At 38.3% G+C, this 20,111-nt stretch overlaps 1 protein-coding gene across 3 annotated transcripts in view; it reads left to right on the forward strand.

Annotated features, from left to right (window-relative positions):
• Window positions 1–17,968: 17,968 nt before the first annotated feature.
• Window positions 17,969–20,111, forward strand: part of LOC127663977 (ubiquitin-conjugating enzyme E2 pex4-like) — a 113,802-nt gene continuing 111,659 nt past the window's right edge. Inside the window, exon 1 of one of the 3 annotated variants that reach the window (XM_052155828.1) lies at window positions 17,969–18,064. Coding sequence is in view for 1 of the 3 variants with exons in the window: in XM_052155831.1 (XP_052011791.1) it covers window positions 18,049–18,064 (16 nt within the window). In the remaining 2 variants the exon portion in view is untranslated. The remainder of the gene's footprint in view (window positions 18,065–20,111) is intronic. The other 2 variants (XM_052155830.1, XM_052155831.1) reach the window with 2 other exon arrangements.

Consider the following 20,111-nt stretch of genomic DNA (forward strand, 5'->3'; position numbering starts at 1 on the left):
CATCCTGACAAGAAACAGAGTTGAAAACGGCTGTTCTCCTGCAACATCTTTTGCTGGTCAGGAGTTACATAGTATAGCTGGTTAGTAAGCTCTCTAAAGAGCTAGAGGGAGCCTCATGATTTTATTAGATATACTTACTGTTTTTAAAAAAAGAACTCTGGCAGTCAGAATGTTGCACAATAACTGGCTTAGAGTTTAGGCTTGGAGGTGACACATGACACACACACACACACACACACACACACACACACAGAGTGGTGAAAGCAACAGAATTTCCATTGAAAACAATGAAGGAATCAGCTAAGCTTTCTAGGACTACCTTGTAGGTGATTTGAATGCTGTAAGGTGCAACCAAACATTCTGAGTGTTTGAGACTGTGTAGCCAGTGTGCCAGCTGAAGGAGCCCTTCTCAGGTTGTCAGGCCCACTTTCCAGGTGCCATTAAAAGCAGCTTCCCATCCAGTCACTGAGGAGCATGCTACCCTACTCCAGGTCATGAGACAGCTACTTCTCCCTGTGGATGATGTTTCCAAGTAGTTCTGCATACAACTCCAGATTATGGAAAAAACTTTCCTTCAAAAGAAGGAAGCTTTGTGTTGTCACCATAGACGGCAAATCATTTTAAAACTTGGCATATTTTTAATCAGTAAATAAGCTACATTTAGACATCAGGGTTGAATGTTTTCTTACTTCCTGTTTGGCATTTGTTAATCAGTCCAACGAGTAACATTTGTGATATGTTTATATTAAATAATCAGTGATAGTGATTGATTTTCATTATTTACATATTACTTTTTAGGGATGTTACTTTGACATTTATTTACCATTTAAGTAAATCTTATATCCAGGGATATAAACTGCCCAGATTTGTCTTCTTAGCACAGTAGCTCCCATTATGTTGCTAGCCAATAAAAGTCTTTATTTGTTGCTTATTAGAACCCTCAGTCCACTCAAAAGTTCAGCTATAATTTAATTTGGGTGTTCAAAGAGCCTCCCTTGTTTTAAAACACGTTCTCAGTATTCCTTTACCATTTGTTGTGAGCCTATTCTAACTCATGAATATGCATAAGAGCAGTAATACAGACATGTCATTTTAAAAGTTGTTGCCAAAACAGAAGTGTATCATTTTCTTTAAAAATTATGTATATGACAATGTAAATTTTGTCCTTTTTACTGCAGTTTCTTAGACATTCTGGAGCATTTTTACTTTTCCAGCAGTAATTTAAATTGTTTTCTCTACTGATTTAGGATTTGTTCCTCCAGGAATACAACCTTGAAGGTGTGGGGAGACAGGCCAAAGCTAAGCTTTGCAACCAAGAGTTCTGGTTAAAGTGCTTTCACAGTTGTAGCCCCTTGAAATTATAAGGTCTTTGTTTTGAAATTTACAAATTGCCAGCCTGGTAAGTTCTTTATAGCAACTGCTGGCAGTTTTACAGAGTCCAAGATACTTGCTGGTTTCAGTTGAAGTGTAACCGATTACACAAGTTAAGGACCAGAACTCCAGTATCAGGGATCCCTCCACATGGAAGGCAGGATGTGGAACTGCTAAATGAGTCACTGCATGTGTGTGTAACCAGTGAGAATCACATCAAGTCTGTCTTCTACATACAGGATTTAAGACTTATCAAAATGTACAGTATTGTCCTGGACCTGGGGTTTATGAGTTCACTGTCCCTGCTCTTTGTGTGTTTATTAGCACAGAGATGTAACAGCCCACACAAAAACATTTTTCTCTCATTATGACCTTAACATTTGCCAAAAGTGCCCCATACTGAAATTCCTTTTTAGTATCTTTTTTCCCCTTAGTCCAAAGCCAGACGTGTACCCAGACACACAGCCTCTGTGTATAGCAAGCTGTTTTAAATATTGTGACTCGGCAATGTGCTGTCCTTTCACTGCTTGAGCCAAGGATCTCTGCTCAGTGTCTGTGGGTTACCAAGCTCCTTCTTTATTGTATGTCTTGTCAGCTATCCCTATTCATTTAACCTTTCATTAGCGTCTGTGCAGCTTTCCTGTCTGCAAAGGCAAGGAGAACCCGGAAGGCCCCACTGTCACAGTTATTAGATTTCTCCGTTACATCCCAGCAACCACAAAGAAGCAAGAGTGGAGACTATTGTCGTGCATGCTGCTGTCCTGGGGTGCAGCTCTTCTGTGCATGTCAAGGACATGTGCCACATGTTGATATGCATCCCAGGAATAAATGCGCAACATGGGGGATAGGCTGACAGAGGCAGCAATGAGCTTTGTAGGAGTTATTGCGAAGACCAACAGTTAGTGAAGGAATGTTGCTTAACGGGCCAAGGAGATAGACGGAGTTGAGAGTTGCCAAGATCTGCTTTGTGGAGCTTGTCAGTCCCATTGTTTTCATCTAAACTTCATTTGAGGGAAAATTGAATACCTTCGACAGGAATGAAAGTCTTCTTTTCTCCTTTAACCTCGGAGGGGGGAAATGTTATTTCTGATGACTATTATGGTGCATTACAACTATTTTTGTATGGACTAAAGATATGTGAATGATTATGTTACTTACGTCTCATAATTTTTACACACTGCAAAATCGTGAAATATGTTTTAACAGGGATTTGTATGTTTTATAAATCTGGTTTTAAAATGGAGTACGTGAATCTCCTTGTGCTCCTGCTTTGCTGTGGCTGCCATAGCACAGTGTGCCTATCACCTGGTTTTTATACATGTGTTTTCATGCTTGCTGTAATATGGAGGAGAAGAGGAATGATTACAGGTCTCTTTCACATAATAATAAAGACAAATACTTGGATATGTAGAATGGAAAAGATTTCATTTTAAACATCATAATGAACTCTCAGAGCTGGAAGAGGGCTCAGTTGGTAGAGCGCCTCCCACAGGAGCATGAAGACTTGACCTTGCTCCCCAACATGTATAATGGGCCAGCCAGCATGGCACCTTTCACTGCTGTTCTCAGGGCTGGGAAGGCAGTGACAGGCAGGTCCCTGGGGTTCACTAGCCACCCAGCTCAGCCTCATTGTTGAGGAGAAGGCAGGGAATCGCCATGAATGCCATTGGTTCTGGTGTCTAATCTTGACCCACTCAGTGTTTGGGGATGTCTGCCTTGGAAAGCAGAGTTTTAAGTGAGCATACAGTATAATGGCTTCAGTTACGGCGTTTCTGTGCATAAGCTTCCTTCTCCTTGTGGCACTGCCTCTCATTCCTATTAGCCAAACAACCAGTTTGGTAATCTCAATGGCTGCCTCCCCACAACTGCTTGGTGATATAAATCCTAGTGGTTTAGTTTTAACTGCTTTATTGTGAGATACCTCACATACCACCATGTAATCACCATTTAAAATGTACATTAATAATACCCCATTATATGGATACACAGTTTCTTTTAGCATCATCAATTTATGGATTTTTTACTATTATGCATAATGCTGCTGAGAACTTTCTTTGGGAGAGGGTCAGATGTTTTTATTTCTCTTGGATGTATACCTCTAAGAAGAATTGTTGGATCATGTGGCCTTCTTTTTGTCCATTTGAGTTGTCTTCAGAAAAACAAACCAAAACCAAAAACCAAAAAAACCTCTTGTGGTTTTAAAAAATACATATGTGGTAAAAGTTAGGACTATGTGTCCCGTGTTGCATGTTGGCTCTCTCTTTTACCATGTGGGTTTCAGGGGTTGAACTCAGGATTTCAAGCCTGGTGGCAAACACCTTTACCTGCTGAGGCATTCGCTTCCCCTAGATTGTCTTTTTATAGTTGAGGTATAAAAGCTGTTGATACGGTGTGGTTACAATCCTCTATCTGATTCAAGATTTGCAAATACTTTCTCCCATTCAGTGAGCTGTCTTTTTATATTTTTGATGTCCTTTGAAACAATTTAAAATTTTTTGAAAGAAGTTTAAGAATGTTTTTTTCCAGACAAGATGTTATTACATGTTAAATGTTAACTCAATACTAGTGACAGTGAGCAACAGTGGCCCTCAGAAACATTCCTAACACTGTCTATCATTTTAATTTTGATGAAGTCCAACTTACATAATATTTTCCTTGTTCTCAGTTTTGGAATGTTGTCAAAAATAAAGCAAAACCAACCAACCAGACAAACAAAAACCAAACCCCAAAACATGGTCTCACTTTACCCCTGTGTTTCTTTCCCTCCTTCTTTCCGTCCTTCTGGATAACACTCTGACATAGGGTTGCTAGATCATACCATGTGGTAGTCTGCCTTTTGTAGTTTGAGAAATTGCCTTTTTGGGGGTGGGGTTAATAACATTTGTACCATTTTATGCTCTTGCCAAGAGTATCTATGTGTTGTATTTTGTGTGTCCATGTTGTCACCAATGCCCGCTGTTATTTTATGATAAATATGGTGATAACAACTGTGAGGTGACATATCTCTTCTGTGGTTTTGTTGTCTCTACTGGCCTTGAAATCTAGGGATGGAATGATGCTCCTTTTTAGTCTCCCACCTACCAGTACTGATATTAGATCTAGGACCTCAGCCATTGAGATAATCACTCTACCACCGAGCTGTGTGTCCAGCTCCTTTTGTGTTTTATTTCAAGACAAAATCTTACGAAGTTGCGTAGGCTGGCTTTAGACCCATGGATTTCTCATCCTTCTGCCTCAGTCTCTCTAGTAGCTGTTATGGACTTGAGCCAGCTGTAGCTTCCATTTATCCTCTGGCCTCAGCTCTCTTGGGTTGAGTGTGATAGGTAGACATAGGACCCTTTTTGATATTTTGTCCGTTTTAAGATTGGATTACATAGGTTTTGCTAGTTTTTGAGTTTTAGGAGTTCTTTATATATTTTGGATATTACTGTCATATCAGAAATTTAAATGTTTTCCTCTCATTCTGTGAGTTATCTTTCCTTCTGCTCATTGCTTCTTTTGCCTTGGCCATGGAGGAGCTTTTAAGTTTTCTGTAGCTGCATGTGTCTGGCCTTGCTTTCTTTGCCTTCAGTGGTTTACATTTAAAGCTTAGACTTATCTGATCCCTAAAAGAGTAAAGGCTACATTAAGAAAGAACATTCTATTGTTTAGGGGAGGGGAAAAAATCAGCTGACAACTCTTGGTGGAACTCCAGGGGACAAGAAATTTGTCATTCAGTAGCCAGAAGATGATAGGTGCTGGTTCCCTGTGAAACAGCTTGGGTTTACTTTGATGTTCCTTAATTATCATTGAGTTTAAAAGCAATCTAGGTGTTCTGTATGATAACAGACACACTTCATGCCCTGGAGGGTGGAATAAGTACCTAGAAATAATTGTTTTTGGTTTTATAAATACCTCAAAAGGAAAGGAAGAAAAAACCTTATTGAGAAAATTTGTCTTCTAGACATTCCATCATGAACAAAACATCACCAACAGAGATAAAACTGAAAATTGTTTTATGATATCCAAACTGAAAATAACCGGCTTAGTTAAGTTTTAAGTAAATACTGTGTTCAAATCTGGCATGATGTGTTTGCAAACAGCTCGCTCTCCAGTCTACCAGGTGTATTTTTCAAAGCCTCCCTTCACCAAGTTAGAGAAGCCTTCAAACAGGAAAAAGTTAACTTAATTTAGAGGCAGCGATGTTAGATCACACTTGAATTTAAAGGAATATGTTAAAGAAAAAGGTCTAATTTTCTTTTCATTCATGCTAATAAAACCTATATTCATTTCTATTTAAATCGTGGCTTTTCTAGTATTCTGATGAACCATTTTATATAATTGCTTTGTCTGCTTTTGGCTTTGTGCCAGTTATTTTAGACAGAGTTTCATTATTATTTGGCATCAGCTATTAATTAGGTGGCCAAGTGGTCACATTTATATTTGGAGAGAATGTGTGGTTTTCCCCTCACAAGTGTTTACACATGAAAATAGTAATTAGCCAATTTAAAGTGATACCTCATGACATAATCTGAGGATTGTAACTTTGTTCCCTGTGGATATTCTGTAAAGAATTTAAAATCATTTATAAAATTGGTATGATAAAAAATTTTATATCTATCAGATACATGACCTTTGCTTATATACATACATACATACATATATATATATATATATATATATTTTTTTTTCTTTTTCTCTTTTCCTGAGTATTGGACTGAGGCCTCTCATGTGAGAGATAAGTACTCTATACTGACCCACATTAAATTTTATAACTTGTTTATATTGTACAAGCAATGTTACATTTCTGTTCTTAGTATGTCTTGTCATGTCTATATTGGATTAAGAAGGTCACCTGCAATTATGGATTGATACCGTATTCGAGGACATAAAGAGTGTCACTAACTAGAATGTAAATCATGCAAAGAAAGCCCTCAGTTCCCTGCCCCAAGGCTTCTGATCTCTTTTATTCTGTAATTAGAAGATTAGTGAAGTGCACTCTATCAACACCTGCCATGTTTGCATCCAGAAATAGTAGGAAAGTTAAAGATTTCCTCTCTTTCAAAAAGGTTGGAATAAAACATCAGATTTCTTTGGAAACAGTCTCACTCCAGAGCCTATTAGCTCTAAATAAAATTAACAGTGGACTTTGTTTTTAATCTCATAAGTTCTGCCAGGTCTCAAGCCAAATTTAAATGTCATCAGTTTACTTACAATAGTGTCTAGTGCATGAGTTAAATTCATTACTCAGTGCACTTCTTAAACAGCCTTCCTGTCTTTAAGAGATGAGGTATGCATCCTTATTTCTTAGGTGGTTGCTACCTGACTCTAAAGAAAGGGACAGCAAATCCATACCCCTAGTCTACCCTCGTTGTAGCCAGTGATTGCCACTTGTTTTCTGCTGTCCCCTTAGTGGCTTCAATGGACTGTTGGGGGTAATGAGTCTCCTGATGCTTTAATCCCAGAGCTCTGGAGGCAGAGGCAGTGGCTCTCTGTGAGTCTGAGTCCAGCCTGGTCAGGAGAGGAAGTTCCAGGACAGCCAAGACTGAACTTGTTTGTCTGGAGAAACAAAGGAAAAGAAAATTATAGGAAAGACTTGGAGCTGTTTATTGGTCATTGATCACAGTAGCACTTGTGATCCCAAAGAGCAACCACACAATGACACAATGACAGGGAGTTTGTGTGAGTGTGTACAAATGTGTGGCAGGAGTGTCCATGAGAAGTTGGGAGATGTTCCTGTGATCCCAGCTCCCTGAAGACAGAGGTTGGAAGACTGCCTGGGAGTTAGGTAAGAGAAAGAAAAATAGAGATTGGATGGACAAATACAGGTATATTTATTTATGACATAGATCAATAATGAGTGGGTCACCAAATGTTTTAGTACTATTATGAAATTATATTTCTGAAGTACTGATATGACAGTATCATAAATCTTTGTTTTTCATGCTTTGTACTAAACCCAGTATGGCATGGGGCAAGCATTGCGTTATTCAGATTTTAAGAGCCATCAGATGAATGTCTGTGTGCTATATGTAGAACTACTCACTGGGGGTTTTACATGAGACCTTAGGCTGGTGGTTTTCAACCTGAGGGTCACGACCCCTTTGGGGAGTCAAACAGCGCTTTCACAAGGGTTGCATATCAGAAATCTGCATATCTGGTATGTATATTACAGCTCATAACAAGGAAAAATGGACTGGAGCATGAAGGATCTGATGGAAGGAGGATGGAGGGTACTGGGAGAGACAACTGGAATTGGGTGGCATTTCAAAGGTGAGGTAGAAACCCAGTGCAGTAGAAACTCTAAGTAACCTACAAGGATGACCCTGGCTAAGACTCCTAGGGGTACAGAGCCTGAGTGAGCTGTCTTCTGTAACCAGGCAAAACTTCCAGTGGTGGGAGTGGGACATCAACCCAGCCACAAAGTTTCAGTATATGATTTATCCTACCTGTAAGGTAGCACTGAACTTGTGGGTGTGGCCAGCCAATCAGTCTCCATCTTGAGACTCATGCTATAAGAGGAAGCCCACCCCTGACACTGCCTGGAGGACCAAGAGCAGAGACTGGATAGTCCAGAGTCCCAGGATAGAACCAAACATGAACAGTCAATGAAATGATTCTGCTATACTCATAGACCAGAACCTAAAGCCTAGCATAATCATCATCAGAAAGTCTTCATCCAGCAACTGATGGGCACAGATGCAGAAGCCCACAGCCAATTATTAGACTGGATTCAGGGAATTCTGAGGAAGATTGGGGTCATAGGAGCCAGAAGAGGGGTCAAGAACACAAGAAAAACCAGAGTCAACAACCAGGGTTCATCAGGTGCTCAGGGGGACTGAAGTGGCAATCAGGGAGCCTTCAGGGGTCTGACCTAGGCTCTATGCATGTATGCTATGGTTTGTATAGGTTGATCTTCTTGTGGGAAATTGTCTTTGACTCTTTTACCTGCTTTTGGTACCATTTTTCTTCTACTCGGTTGCCTTGTCCAGCCTAAAAATGAAGGGAGGTAACTAGTCTTTCTGCAACTTACTGTGTTGTGTTAAAATCCCTGGGAGGCCTGTAGAGGAGGAATGGATCTAGGGGAGAAGGAAGGTTCAGGGAGAGACTTGGAGGAGAGGAGGGAAGGGAAACCAAGTTAGGGATATAATTGTATGAAAGAATAAAAAAAAATACAAATTTACAGTAGCAAAATTTTTTATAACGTAGGAATGAAAATAATTTTATAGTTGGGGGTCACCACAATAAGAGGTGCTATATTAAAAGGTCACAGCATTAGAAGGTTGAAAACCACTGCCTTTAGACAGTCCTGTACTGATTGATTAAAACAGAAAAGCTCTTAAACTTTGTGAGGTTTTTATGTGTTAAGTTCTACATCCTGCCCAGCTGTGTGAGTTCTAATTGCTTTGTTTTGCAAAGTAGAACTCAGCATTCAGACATTTTTAGTCTTGTTTTGTTTTGATGGAGTGGGGTGGGGGCTGGGTGGGCCAGGGTTGGGTGGGGTGAGGGGTTGTGGTGTCTCAGGTTGGCTACAAAGTTGCTATGTAGCCAAGGCTGGTTTCGTTTCCTGATCCTTATTGTCTGGCCAGTGCTGTTACTGCAGTGTGAACACCCACTGCAAGCTACATTTCCTTTTTTTATTTTAGAAGGTAAAATTTATCAAACTTTTGAGGTTTTATGATATAAAAAATTAGGTGCTCAATGTCTTATGTGTGAAGTAGAAGCAATAACCCTAAAATTAAGCAGTATAAAATGCAGTACTGGATAAATACCATTAAAGAATAACCACAGAGTGAAAACAAGTATTTTGTCTTCTATGCTGCATCTAGAAACATCATTTTTTTCAATGTTCTTTTCAAAGCAACCTTTCCTTTAGTAGCTTATCGTTCTTTTTTTCCCATTGACTGAGAGGTGGGAGTAACAGAAGCACACATGTGTGCATTCACATGCACACACACACACACACACACACACACACCCTTATATATGGTTATGTGGGAGTAAGATGCATCCATACCTGTGGATGGGAGGGGTAAGAGTAGCATGCACATGTGTGTGTGTGTGTGTGTGTGTGTGTGTGTGCACAAGCACAGGCTTGGGAACACGTGCAACACAGTATATCTCCTATGAGGGCAAACATCTCTGTGCCCTGTAGATAGAATTGACGTGTCTTTGCAGCCTCATTTAGGTCGGTATCAAATTATCCGGATGTTTCTCATTACTTTGTGCTTTGGAATATGATCAGAGGACATTACAGATGGACATGGGAGTCTGGAGTACTTCCTCTCAGATAGGGAGAGATCTAATTGTATTGATTCCAGGGCAACTCTGGCCCCTCTCCTAGGCTGAGCACTTAGGTAAAGAACCCCAACAGCTTTTACCCCTCTTACTTTTTTTCTGCCTCCCCTTTCCATATAGCTTAGCATATCCCTTATCTTTATATGTTTCAATGTTCTCAAGCAGGTTTCCTGGGAGCACCTTACTGAAGGGGCTGTGCCTGGTCCAGTTTTTGACGGGTTTTATGAGAATAGCAGTGCTCACTTTCCTCTTTGGCATTTCTTGGGGCGTATTCCATGCTGCTTCCCTGTGTGCAGCACTGTGTTAGTGTGGGGTAGGTGACCATGGAGACAGGCCAGAGGCAAAGACTGTGGCCTGTAGGACGAAGGAGCCACATCATTTAAAGAAAGGGCTTGGGTCTAGTTACAAAGTACTGGAGAAAGCCATCTCCTGCTTTTGGTATTGGTGTGTTCCTCTTTTCTTTTCTGCTTCTCTTTTCTCTTAAGTTTGGGCCAATATTAGATACTTAGTAAAGATTCATTATGGTATTGCATACTATGTGATATCAGACTTCCAATGCATTGTTTTTTGATGAACAAGAGATGAAAAAGTGAAAGCCATCTCTGTCATTTGACACCAGCACTGACTTTTTCGAGATACTTATTTTGAGCTTTCAGCTCTTTGTCCCTTCATGAACACTTTATGGAGACAGACAGACTTGTTACGAGAAGAGAAGGTAAAAAGATAAGAAGACCCTCAACATCCACTTGATAGCACCCGTGAGACAGAAGTCAGTGGAGCCACAGGCGCTCACCGCTTTCCTATGCACAGTTTTAGTCTCAGTTTTCAGTAGTGTGCAAGTTTTAAGAGTACTCGCTCTAAAGTGAGACATTTTTATTTGTTTAAAAATTTTAAATTCTCACATTTAAAATTTTACATTTGGATATTTGTGTTCTAAATAGAAGACTAAGTGGAGGTGGGTGGAGGGGAGAATGAAGAAATTACAGAGGTGATGTGGAGCAATGATGGAAATATTAGTAGAAAGATGTGTTGACGAGCTGAGATCTAGCCTGCTCAGAGAGCCCCGTGCTTAGGTGCTATAGGCCTTGGAATCAGTTGATTGATTGATCCTTATCCAGACCCAACCCCAGCTACATGATCTTTTCCAGCACCTATTTCTCAGGAACAACCCCCCCTCCCCATCTTCCTCTTCTGTCCTCTGAATTTTTTTGGGCAAGTCTCATCAGGTAGACCTGCCCCCCCCCCCACACACACACACAGCTTTTGATGCCACCATCTTGCCCTAAGATACATCATGTGCAATGCACAAGTTTTATGTTTGTTGAGTGCAACATTTAAGAATTCTATCATGAAGCACCCACTCCTGAGTCTTTCTTCTTTAGCTTCATGAAGTATGTCAATTATATCTTAGGTATTCTAAACTATTGGGCTAATATCCACTTATCAGTGAGTGCATACCATGTGTGTTTTTTGTGATTGGGTTACCTCACAATGATATTTTCTAGTTCCATCCATTTGCCTAAGAATTTCATGAATTCATTGTTTTTAATAGCTGAGTAGTACGCCATTGTATAAATGTACCACATTCTCTGTATCCATTCCTCTGTTGAAGGACATTTGGGATCTTTCCAGTTTCTGGCTATCATAAATAAGGCTGCTATGAACATAGTGGGGTATGTGTCATTATTACATGTTGGAGCATCTTCTGGGTATATGCTGGAGTGGTCCTCAGATAATACTATGTCTAGTTTTCTAAGGAACTGACAAACTGATTTCCAGAGTGGTTGTACCAGCTGAAATCCCACTAATAAAAGAGGAATGCTCCTCTTTCTCCACATCCTCACCAGCACCTGCTGACACCTGAGTTTTTGATTGTAGCCCTTCTGACTGGTGTGAGGTGAAATCTCAGGGTTGTTTTGATTTGCATTTCCCTGATGATTAAGGATGTTGAACATTTTTTTAGGTGCTTCTTGGCTGTTTGAAATTCCTCAGTTGAGAGCTCTGTTTAGCTTTGTACCCCATTGTTAAAAGGTTTATTTGATTGTTTGGAGTCTAATTTCTTGAGTTCTTTGCATATATTGGATATTAGCCCTCTATTAGATGTAGGATTGGTAAAGATCTTTTCCCAATCTATTGGTTTCCGCTTTGTCCTATTGACAGTGTCCTTTACCCTACAAAAGCTTTGTAATTGTATAAGGTTCCATTTGTCAATCCTTGATCTTAGAGCATAAGCCATTGGTATTCTGTTCAGGAACTTTTCCCCTGTGCCCATGTGTTCAAGATTCATCCCCACTTTCTTCTCTACACGCTTCAGTGTGTCTGGTTTTATGTGTAGATCCTTGATCCATTTGGACTTGAGCTTTGTACAAGGAGATAAGAATGGATCAATTTTTATTCTTCTACATGCTGTTCAACCTCCAGTTGAACCAGTGCCATTTGTTAAAAAATGCTGTCTCCCCCCCCCCGCCCCCCACTGGATGGTTTTAGCTCCTTTGTCAAATATAAGTGACCATAGGTGTGTGGGTTCATTTTTGGGTCTTCAATTCTATTCCATTCATCTTCTTGCTTGTCTCTTTACCTATACCATGCAGTTTTTTTTCTTATCACTATTGCTCTATAATACAGCTTGAGGTCATGGACCATGATTTCCCCAGAAGTTCTCTTATGGTTGAGAGTAGTTTTTGCTATCCTGAGTTTTTTGTTATTCCAAATGAATTTGAGAATTGCTCTTTCTAACTCTATGAAAAACTGAGTTGGAATTTTGATGGGGATTGCACTGAATCTGTAGATCCATTTTTACTATATTAATCCTGCCAATCTATGAGCATGGGAGATCTTTCCATCTTCTGAGACCTTTTTTATTATTTTCCCCATAATTTTGAATAGCTTAGACTTTTAAATAAACTTAGTTTTATTGTTCCTATGGTTGAAATTTCTAGAAGGAATTTTATTAGGATTTAATACACATACAATTTAATGTTGTAACGCTCTGCAATTACAATTATAACTTTGAAGATACAGGAATAGATGATATATGTAATGTCTGGAAGTATGGTTATGCACCGACTTTAACCTCTTAAGTGAGATAAGATTGTATAATATAGGCTTGAGTAGCTCAGTGGTAGAGAGCTTACCTAACATGTGCAAAACCTGGGTTTGATGCCCTCCCCCCAACAACAACAAAAAAATTTATTTCTAGTATTCAGGAGGCAGAGGAAGGAGGATCAGGAGTACAAGGACATCATGAGTTCAAGACCAGTCTGTGCACATGAGATCAAGACCAGACTGCACATGAAATCCTGTCTCAAAAAGCAAAAAACATAACCTTTGAAGAATTTTAATTAGGTATTTGGTGAGATCTACACACCTGAATGATCTATTAAGGTAATTAATGTATTACTAAATATCTAGGGAAAATCAAAAAGCACAAATAAGCAGAAATATACACTATTCTTGATAAATTAGTTATCATGGAAGATAATGAAGTAATGGTGCCATAGCTGTAAATGCCTGCCTTAGAGCTATTCATTTGAAATTGGTTTCAGACACCCATGTCTAATTCTTGTAATGCTATCAAGATTTCTGTGACCTAAGTTTTGGCTTTCTGAATCATTGGATAACATGATGCATCTGGTTGGTGATAAAATAATATAATTCCATTTTTGATCAGAAAAGTCAAAATTAAGTTTTTGAATTCAATTAATAAGTTGACTCCAAAAATAGTTATAAATGGTGAGTTAGACATTTGAGCAAGTGTAATGTTGGAAGTATCCTGCAGTAACCCCATTGATGTTGGTGTCTTTCCCCTACAATGTTTAGAACTTTAAATACATTTGAAAAAAAGAAAACAGAGCTGTGTAATAATTGATGTGAAGTTTTATGCAGATAAAGATTAACATACATGCCTGTTGTAGCATCTTTCTGTTGACCAACTTGTTGTTTTATAGACTTAAATAACCAACTCCATTTGCCAAACCACTGATAGTTCTCCTTTAAGATAGATTTTATGAATTCAGAGTAAAAATACTATTCTCCATTGCCTGTGAAAGCTTCTGAAGAGACTACAGGGACAGAGTCTTGCTGAGAATGTGAGGCTGGTTTCCAGCTCAGTCCCGCTTCACTCTCCCAAGGGTTGCCATTGTGGGCATATGTGACCACACATAGCTATGAAAAGTTTTAAGCAGAATGTGAGATGGCAGGGGTACCCTGTGACATTAAACAGTTTTATAGAGAACTTTTAGGCTCAAAAGTAAAAGCTGACGTATAAACCTACATTGTATATTTTCTCTTGGTTGAGCAAATCTGTGTGTTGTGCATAAACAAATACTCGTGACATTAGAAAGGTAAAATCTGGGGAAGCAGAAATTTGTTCAAGTATTTCTGGGGCTGACATTCATACTGATACTCATGTCAAAATAAAAGGCAGTTATTAAACAGTTTCTGTTGTGTGGACTGTATGTGGACTGTATGTGTGTGTTTGAGTACATGCGCATGCCTGTAGGTACCCATGCCTATTCTGTGTATATGGAGAGCAGAAGGTAGCATCCAGTCTTCCTCTGTTGCTTTTCTTTGGGAGATGGGGTCTTTTGCTGAACTTGTAACTCACAAAGGCTAACCAGCAAAAACCAGCCTATCTCTGCCTCCACCTCTCAGTATTTGGATTATAGATGTGTATTGCCATGTTTTATGTGGGTATAGAGGTCCTAAATTCAGGTGCTCATGTTTGCATACCAAGCACTTTACCCTGAGTCATTTCTCTAGTCCCTTGATTTTTAAAGTTAACTTATTATTATGCATACATATACATGTATATCATGTATATCTGGTTTTTTTGTAGCTCCTGTAAATTGTGTTTTGATAAACCCATTTATTTTTATGACTTCTTGGGTATCAATTAAGAAAATAATTATTGTTGGATGTGGTGGTTTGTTTTTGTAATCTGAGCATTCTGGAGCTGAGGCAGGAGGATTATCAGTATTTTGAAGTCATTCTGGACTCCAGAGTGGGTTCTGGGACAGATTGGACCAGAGTGAGACATTGCCTCAAAAAACAAAAGCATTTTTTATTAATTAGGGCGATTTTGGCTAAATTACACTGTTAAAATTTCTTCTGCTTCATCCTACTACTTTTCTTAATAGTAGAAAATACTAATTTTGCATGGGATCTGTAGATCTTAGAATTATTTTATTGTTATACAATAGAAAAACAATGTTCAGAATTCATACTTGTGAGTCACATTCTTCCCAGAAAATGGGTAGATTTTTAGGGTTGGGGTGGGGTAGCAGTTGAATCATTTCTTTCGCTCCAGCTTTATCTGTAATATTGGAACTTTTGGATCTGTAAAAATTCTGAGGTGCTCGCTCATGTTGGAAGTAAACATTAGTGCTTTTCTTTTCTTGTTTGCTGTAACCTACTGTACATTTTCATATTATATATCAATGCTTGGTAAATTAGCATGCTAGTAAGTGCACAAAAACTCACACTTCAATTTTAAGATATTGTGAGAAGTTGGTAACCCATAAGTATATGTTTTTTTAAAGTAGTGAAATAACTTCTTGATTAAAAACTCCTACCACCACTGCAGAGTTTTCACACGTTCACTGTTGTTTCTTGGTGCCACCAGCTCTGCAGTTGTGACAGGGGAGGACAAAGCCATTTATTTTGTTTGTTTTTGCCGTTTGTTTTTAAATCATTCACTCATAAATAACTAACTGCTATATTGTTTAGGATCTCCCCTTACACCAGTGGTTCTCAACCTTCTTAATGCTGCGACCGTTACATTTTCTCATAAAATACATTTTCTCACAAAATAATTTTACTTGATACTTCATAACTGTAATTTTGCTATTGTGATGAATTGTAGCAGTATCTCTTTGTAAATATCTCTATTTTCTGCTGGTTTCTTTGAGGTTATGACACACAGATTGTGAATCACTGGCTTATACACACAGTTATTTTTTGTCCTGAACTTAATGTAGCACAGAATTTTTTTTTAATTTGAACATTTTTATTTTGCAATTAAAGAAATACGTTTCTGTACAAATAAATTTTTCTTTAGTTGCTTACATTTGAATATTCTTATATATTGCAAGTTTTAAAAATAATGACATCTTATTTGCATACAGACAACCAGTTGTTAAAGATTGATGAATAGTACATAGACTTTAGAGTTTCAAAGTAAAACACATTTGGTTGTGTTGAAGAGATGGCACAGATGTTAAGAGCACTGATTGCTCTTCTAGAGGTATTAAGTTCAGTTCTCAGTAACCACATGGTGGCTTACACTCATGGATATGATTCTATGATTCCCTCTTCTGATGTGCATGAAGACAGGGTACATGTGTGTTTGTGTGTGTGTGTGTGTGTAAATCTTCATTAAAACATTTATTTAATAGAGTTTTATTTCTGAAAGGGTCATGTAAATGTGTATAATAGTGAAGAGATTTATGTTTTTAAGTGATACCGCAGTACTGTTACTTTTGGCTTTACAATAAAGGGAATGATACCTTTGGAGCTAACAAAGATCTGAATTTGAATATTAATTCTACTACTGAAGAAAGATAGTCTTGAGGGCATTGTTTTATCTGTTTTTACATGTGGCTTAAAAAATATAACAGAATTTACCCTACAACTTTAATATTATATGTCCACACTGTTATGCCTTGAGAAAATTAATTTTAATTTTGAAATGAGTTTACACCCATAAGAAAGTTGAAAATGGTACAAAACTTCCTAAATGTCCTTCACTTGGATTATGAATCGAATTAGTTATCATACATATATAATCACACGCCATAAATTGGGTCATCTTAAAGTACAGCATCACCAATACTATTTAATTCTGGTATGTTCCCCACTCCCATTACATCCTCCTTAACTCCTGCTCAGACTTTGATATCTTTTGCTTTTTGATCATTATTTCTTCTTTCTATAAAACAGGCAAAATGTATTTATGCTTGAGTATTTTGAGATAATGTACATGAAAATGAATATGGCATTTGCCTGATACAAGAGATAAGGATCTATTAGTTTCTTGTCTTTATCCTGGGTACAGAAATATCAGACTTACAGGAGTTATTCTGAGGGATGTGATACCAGTTTGTTTTAGTAATAAATTTTGTACTAGTTTAGCAGGCACACAATATATGAGAATTAAAAAAAACAAACAAACAAAACAAAACAACCCAAATCAACCAGCATAGGTTAATATGTTAAAATAATAAACAGGAAGTCAAACACTTTCAAATTTTCTAGAAGTATGTGCATTAAGGAATGGTTCACAGAAATAAATGTAGGAAATACATCTCTTGGCAAGGAATACTTATCTTGCATGTAAGTCTGTTCATTAACATTTTACTTTGGAGTATTTTATCTTTTTGGATACATTTTCTAAATTCATTGTTTAAGGATTTTCAAATTTCATCTTTTCTGAGGTTCAGACAAGGTATGGTGAGTTCTGCTCTATTCAGTGCATGAACTGGAAAGATACAACCAGCAGTTATTTTTCATCATGATATTAAACAAACTGTGTGTGTATGTGTGTGTGTATCACAAGCTAGCTAAGAACTCTTTGATCCTTCTGCCTGAGTCTTCTGACTATAACACATTTTTTTCTGTTTTTGTTTAAAATAGAAAGAGTACTGTGAAAGCTTCCGAGTCATAACTGATGGCTTAGTGGGAAATGCTAGGTTAAGTGGGCAGTCATTACCTGCGTAGGTGTGAAATGATGGTAAGTTTCTTCCCTTTCAATGCCAGGGACATTGACATTCTCTAAAAGAAAAATAATTGGGGTGCATAGGTATCTATCACAATGAAATTGGTAAGGAGTTAAACTATGGAGATGTGTAGTTGGAGTTAGCCACTTTGTGGGTTCTTTTCTCTTTCACCCTTCCCCATCCTATTTCTTCCAGCCTTTCAGCCTCCTAACACTAGATAGGAGAGAAAAAGGGAATAGAGGGGAAAGGGCAGCATTATCATTAGACTACTTCCTGCTGATTAGGGCATCAAGTTCCTTGGTCCAAGTTTGATTTTTGCCTTCAGGATATCTAATTTCTTCTTCTTGTATCTTCTTTGCACATGGCTACTTACAAACCCATGGCTAACAGCAAACAACCACCCCCATCCCTGCCTCTCAAGGCTCTAGTGTTTATATTCTCTCTGAAAAGTCCAAAGCATTTCAAACATCACATAATTGCAGAAACTGCAGCTGGCAAAATCATGCCCCTGCTAGAGCACAAGGTAAATCACAGTCCGCTGCTCTGGACAGTCTGACCCATATTCCACCCCTGGTATTAAAATGAAAAATAATATTTCTCTCTCTGTGTGTTTTTTTAAGAAACTGAAACCCCAAATTGTCACTACAGACATGAAGAGATCAAGGAACACTACAGGTCAGGGTAAATGAGAAGCATTCCAGGTAGGCACTGTGGTATGGACCGGAAGGCACAGATCTGGGGCTTTTCCAACTGAGACTGTCATCAACTAGCTTTTTGATCTTTGTAACTTCTTTGTCATAGCTTTCATGCTCCTTATCTGAGGGTAGACTAAATTAAAGATGGAAAACAGGCTTCAGTTCTTCATCAATATTGATGGATTGGTAATGGCTGTTTGAGACAAGAATTTTGAGACTGTACCTGCAGATATTGGGAAGGAGGTCTGGGGAACACTCCTGCACTTTTTGATGACTTTTATAAGTGGTGGTGGGATTGTGATTGCATGCATGTGTGTAGATATATGTACCGCAATTGTTGAGTAAGCAGTTTGCAAAACCTTTTCAATTCAAATTGCACACAACCGGTCATGTTTTTCTGGGCTATAGAGTCGGGTGGATCTCCCAAACATTCTCATTCATATCACTGAGAGAGAAATACAGGCTAGATTCTAAGAGACACACATATAGTGATAGATGTAAAAAGAAGTGAAACAGTTGTTGCCAGAAATAATGGTATATGCATATTTAAAATTGGCCTACATGGGATCCTCTTAGAACCCATAAGCACTAATCAGACCTGATCAGTCCCTTCAGAAAGGTGGTCATTTAATGAGGTAGCTATTAAAAATTATAGCTTAATATTATATGTAGGGAATTTATTTCTAATATAGGGTACTGTTCAAACCAAGTTGCATTTTGGGTGGTATTTTAGTATCACATAGAAATAAGGCCAGTAAAAAGTGTGGCCTTTACTATATTAATACTTAGCATAATTCAAACTTACCATTGGAAGATGGAGTCCCCAGTAACTCACTAGCACAAGTACTGATAGGTGCAGCAATATTGAAAACAAATAAGGTGGCAGTTAAGTACATATTCTATGTATAAGCCATTGGGAAAATTATCGTTTGACTTTAGGAGAAAGAATCCCTAAGTTTGTAGTGTCTTACATAAGAACATTATCCAGATTTAGTCCACTGTGTTAGAAACTGTACATTTGACTGGCCTTTCTGTATTAGTCATTTGTACAAGGAGGGACTTATGTAAGAGCTAAGTTATGTTACTCACCTCCACAGACTAGCAAAATTACTAGTTTTCCTTCATGTGTGTTCTGTAAGAAATTATATGTGGCAGCCACATCTGTGGTACTCATAGGCCAGTACAATAGCCTTTTTGTATTTCTTTGTATCTGTCTCAGCCATCAAGAGTGTCCCCTGGGGTAGGAGTCATGTTTTATTTATATTTGAATCACTAAACCTAGCATAAACATGGCATATGACAAATATTCCATAAGTGTTTATTTAATAACCAAAATACTGTGCTTTCTAAGAGGAGCCATGAGTTATGTGCTAGTGAAGATAATATCCATTCTGAAGTATAAAATGCCAAATCTGTAAATAAACTGGCCCTTTCCTATAGTATATTCTGTGATGGTTGGGTTTTATGCATAAATCCTTTTATGTTTTTGAGGCAAAGTCCTACTGGCCATGTAGTCCCAGATTGCCTGGAACTCAGTGTGTAGGACAGTCTGGCCTTGGATATGGAGTTATCCTGCCTCTGCCATCATGCCAGGCTGGACATCTGAGCTCTCCTGACTCAGGTTCATGTCCTAGTCTGACAGTGCTAATATGGCAAACACTCAAGATTTCCAACATAAATTGGGTCTGAAGTGGTCATCAGAATCAGTGCTGGATACAAGGAGATCTTTCTGGGACAGTCTCAAGTATTGCTCCATCACAAGGGATAACTGCTCTGCTTTACCTGGCCAAAACATCATCTCAGGCTAGTGATTAGGCCACACTCCAGCGTTAACCCAGGGCAAACTGTATGCAGCTCTACAGCACTGGGGTAAGTAAGAGGAAGGAAAGTGAAAAGATTTGCTTAAAGTTTAAGTGTGTTTTAATTAATCATGAAAAAAAAACAAATACAACTACGATGGAAGGAAACAATAGGGACATTTTTACCTTTTCCTTTAATGCATTTTAGATATGCCCATTAATTCTTTCAGAATATTACTCAATCATATTAGAAA

Source organism: Apodemus sylvaticus, chromosome 13 (genome assembly GCF_947179515.1).
Source record: "Apodemus sylvaticus chromosome 13, mApoSyl1.1, whole genome shotgun sequence".
NCBI lineage: Eukaryota > Metazoa > Chordata > Mammalia > Rodentia > Muridae > Apodemus > Apodemus sylvaticus.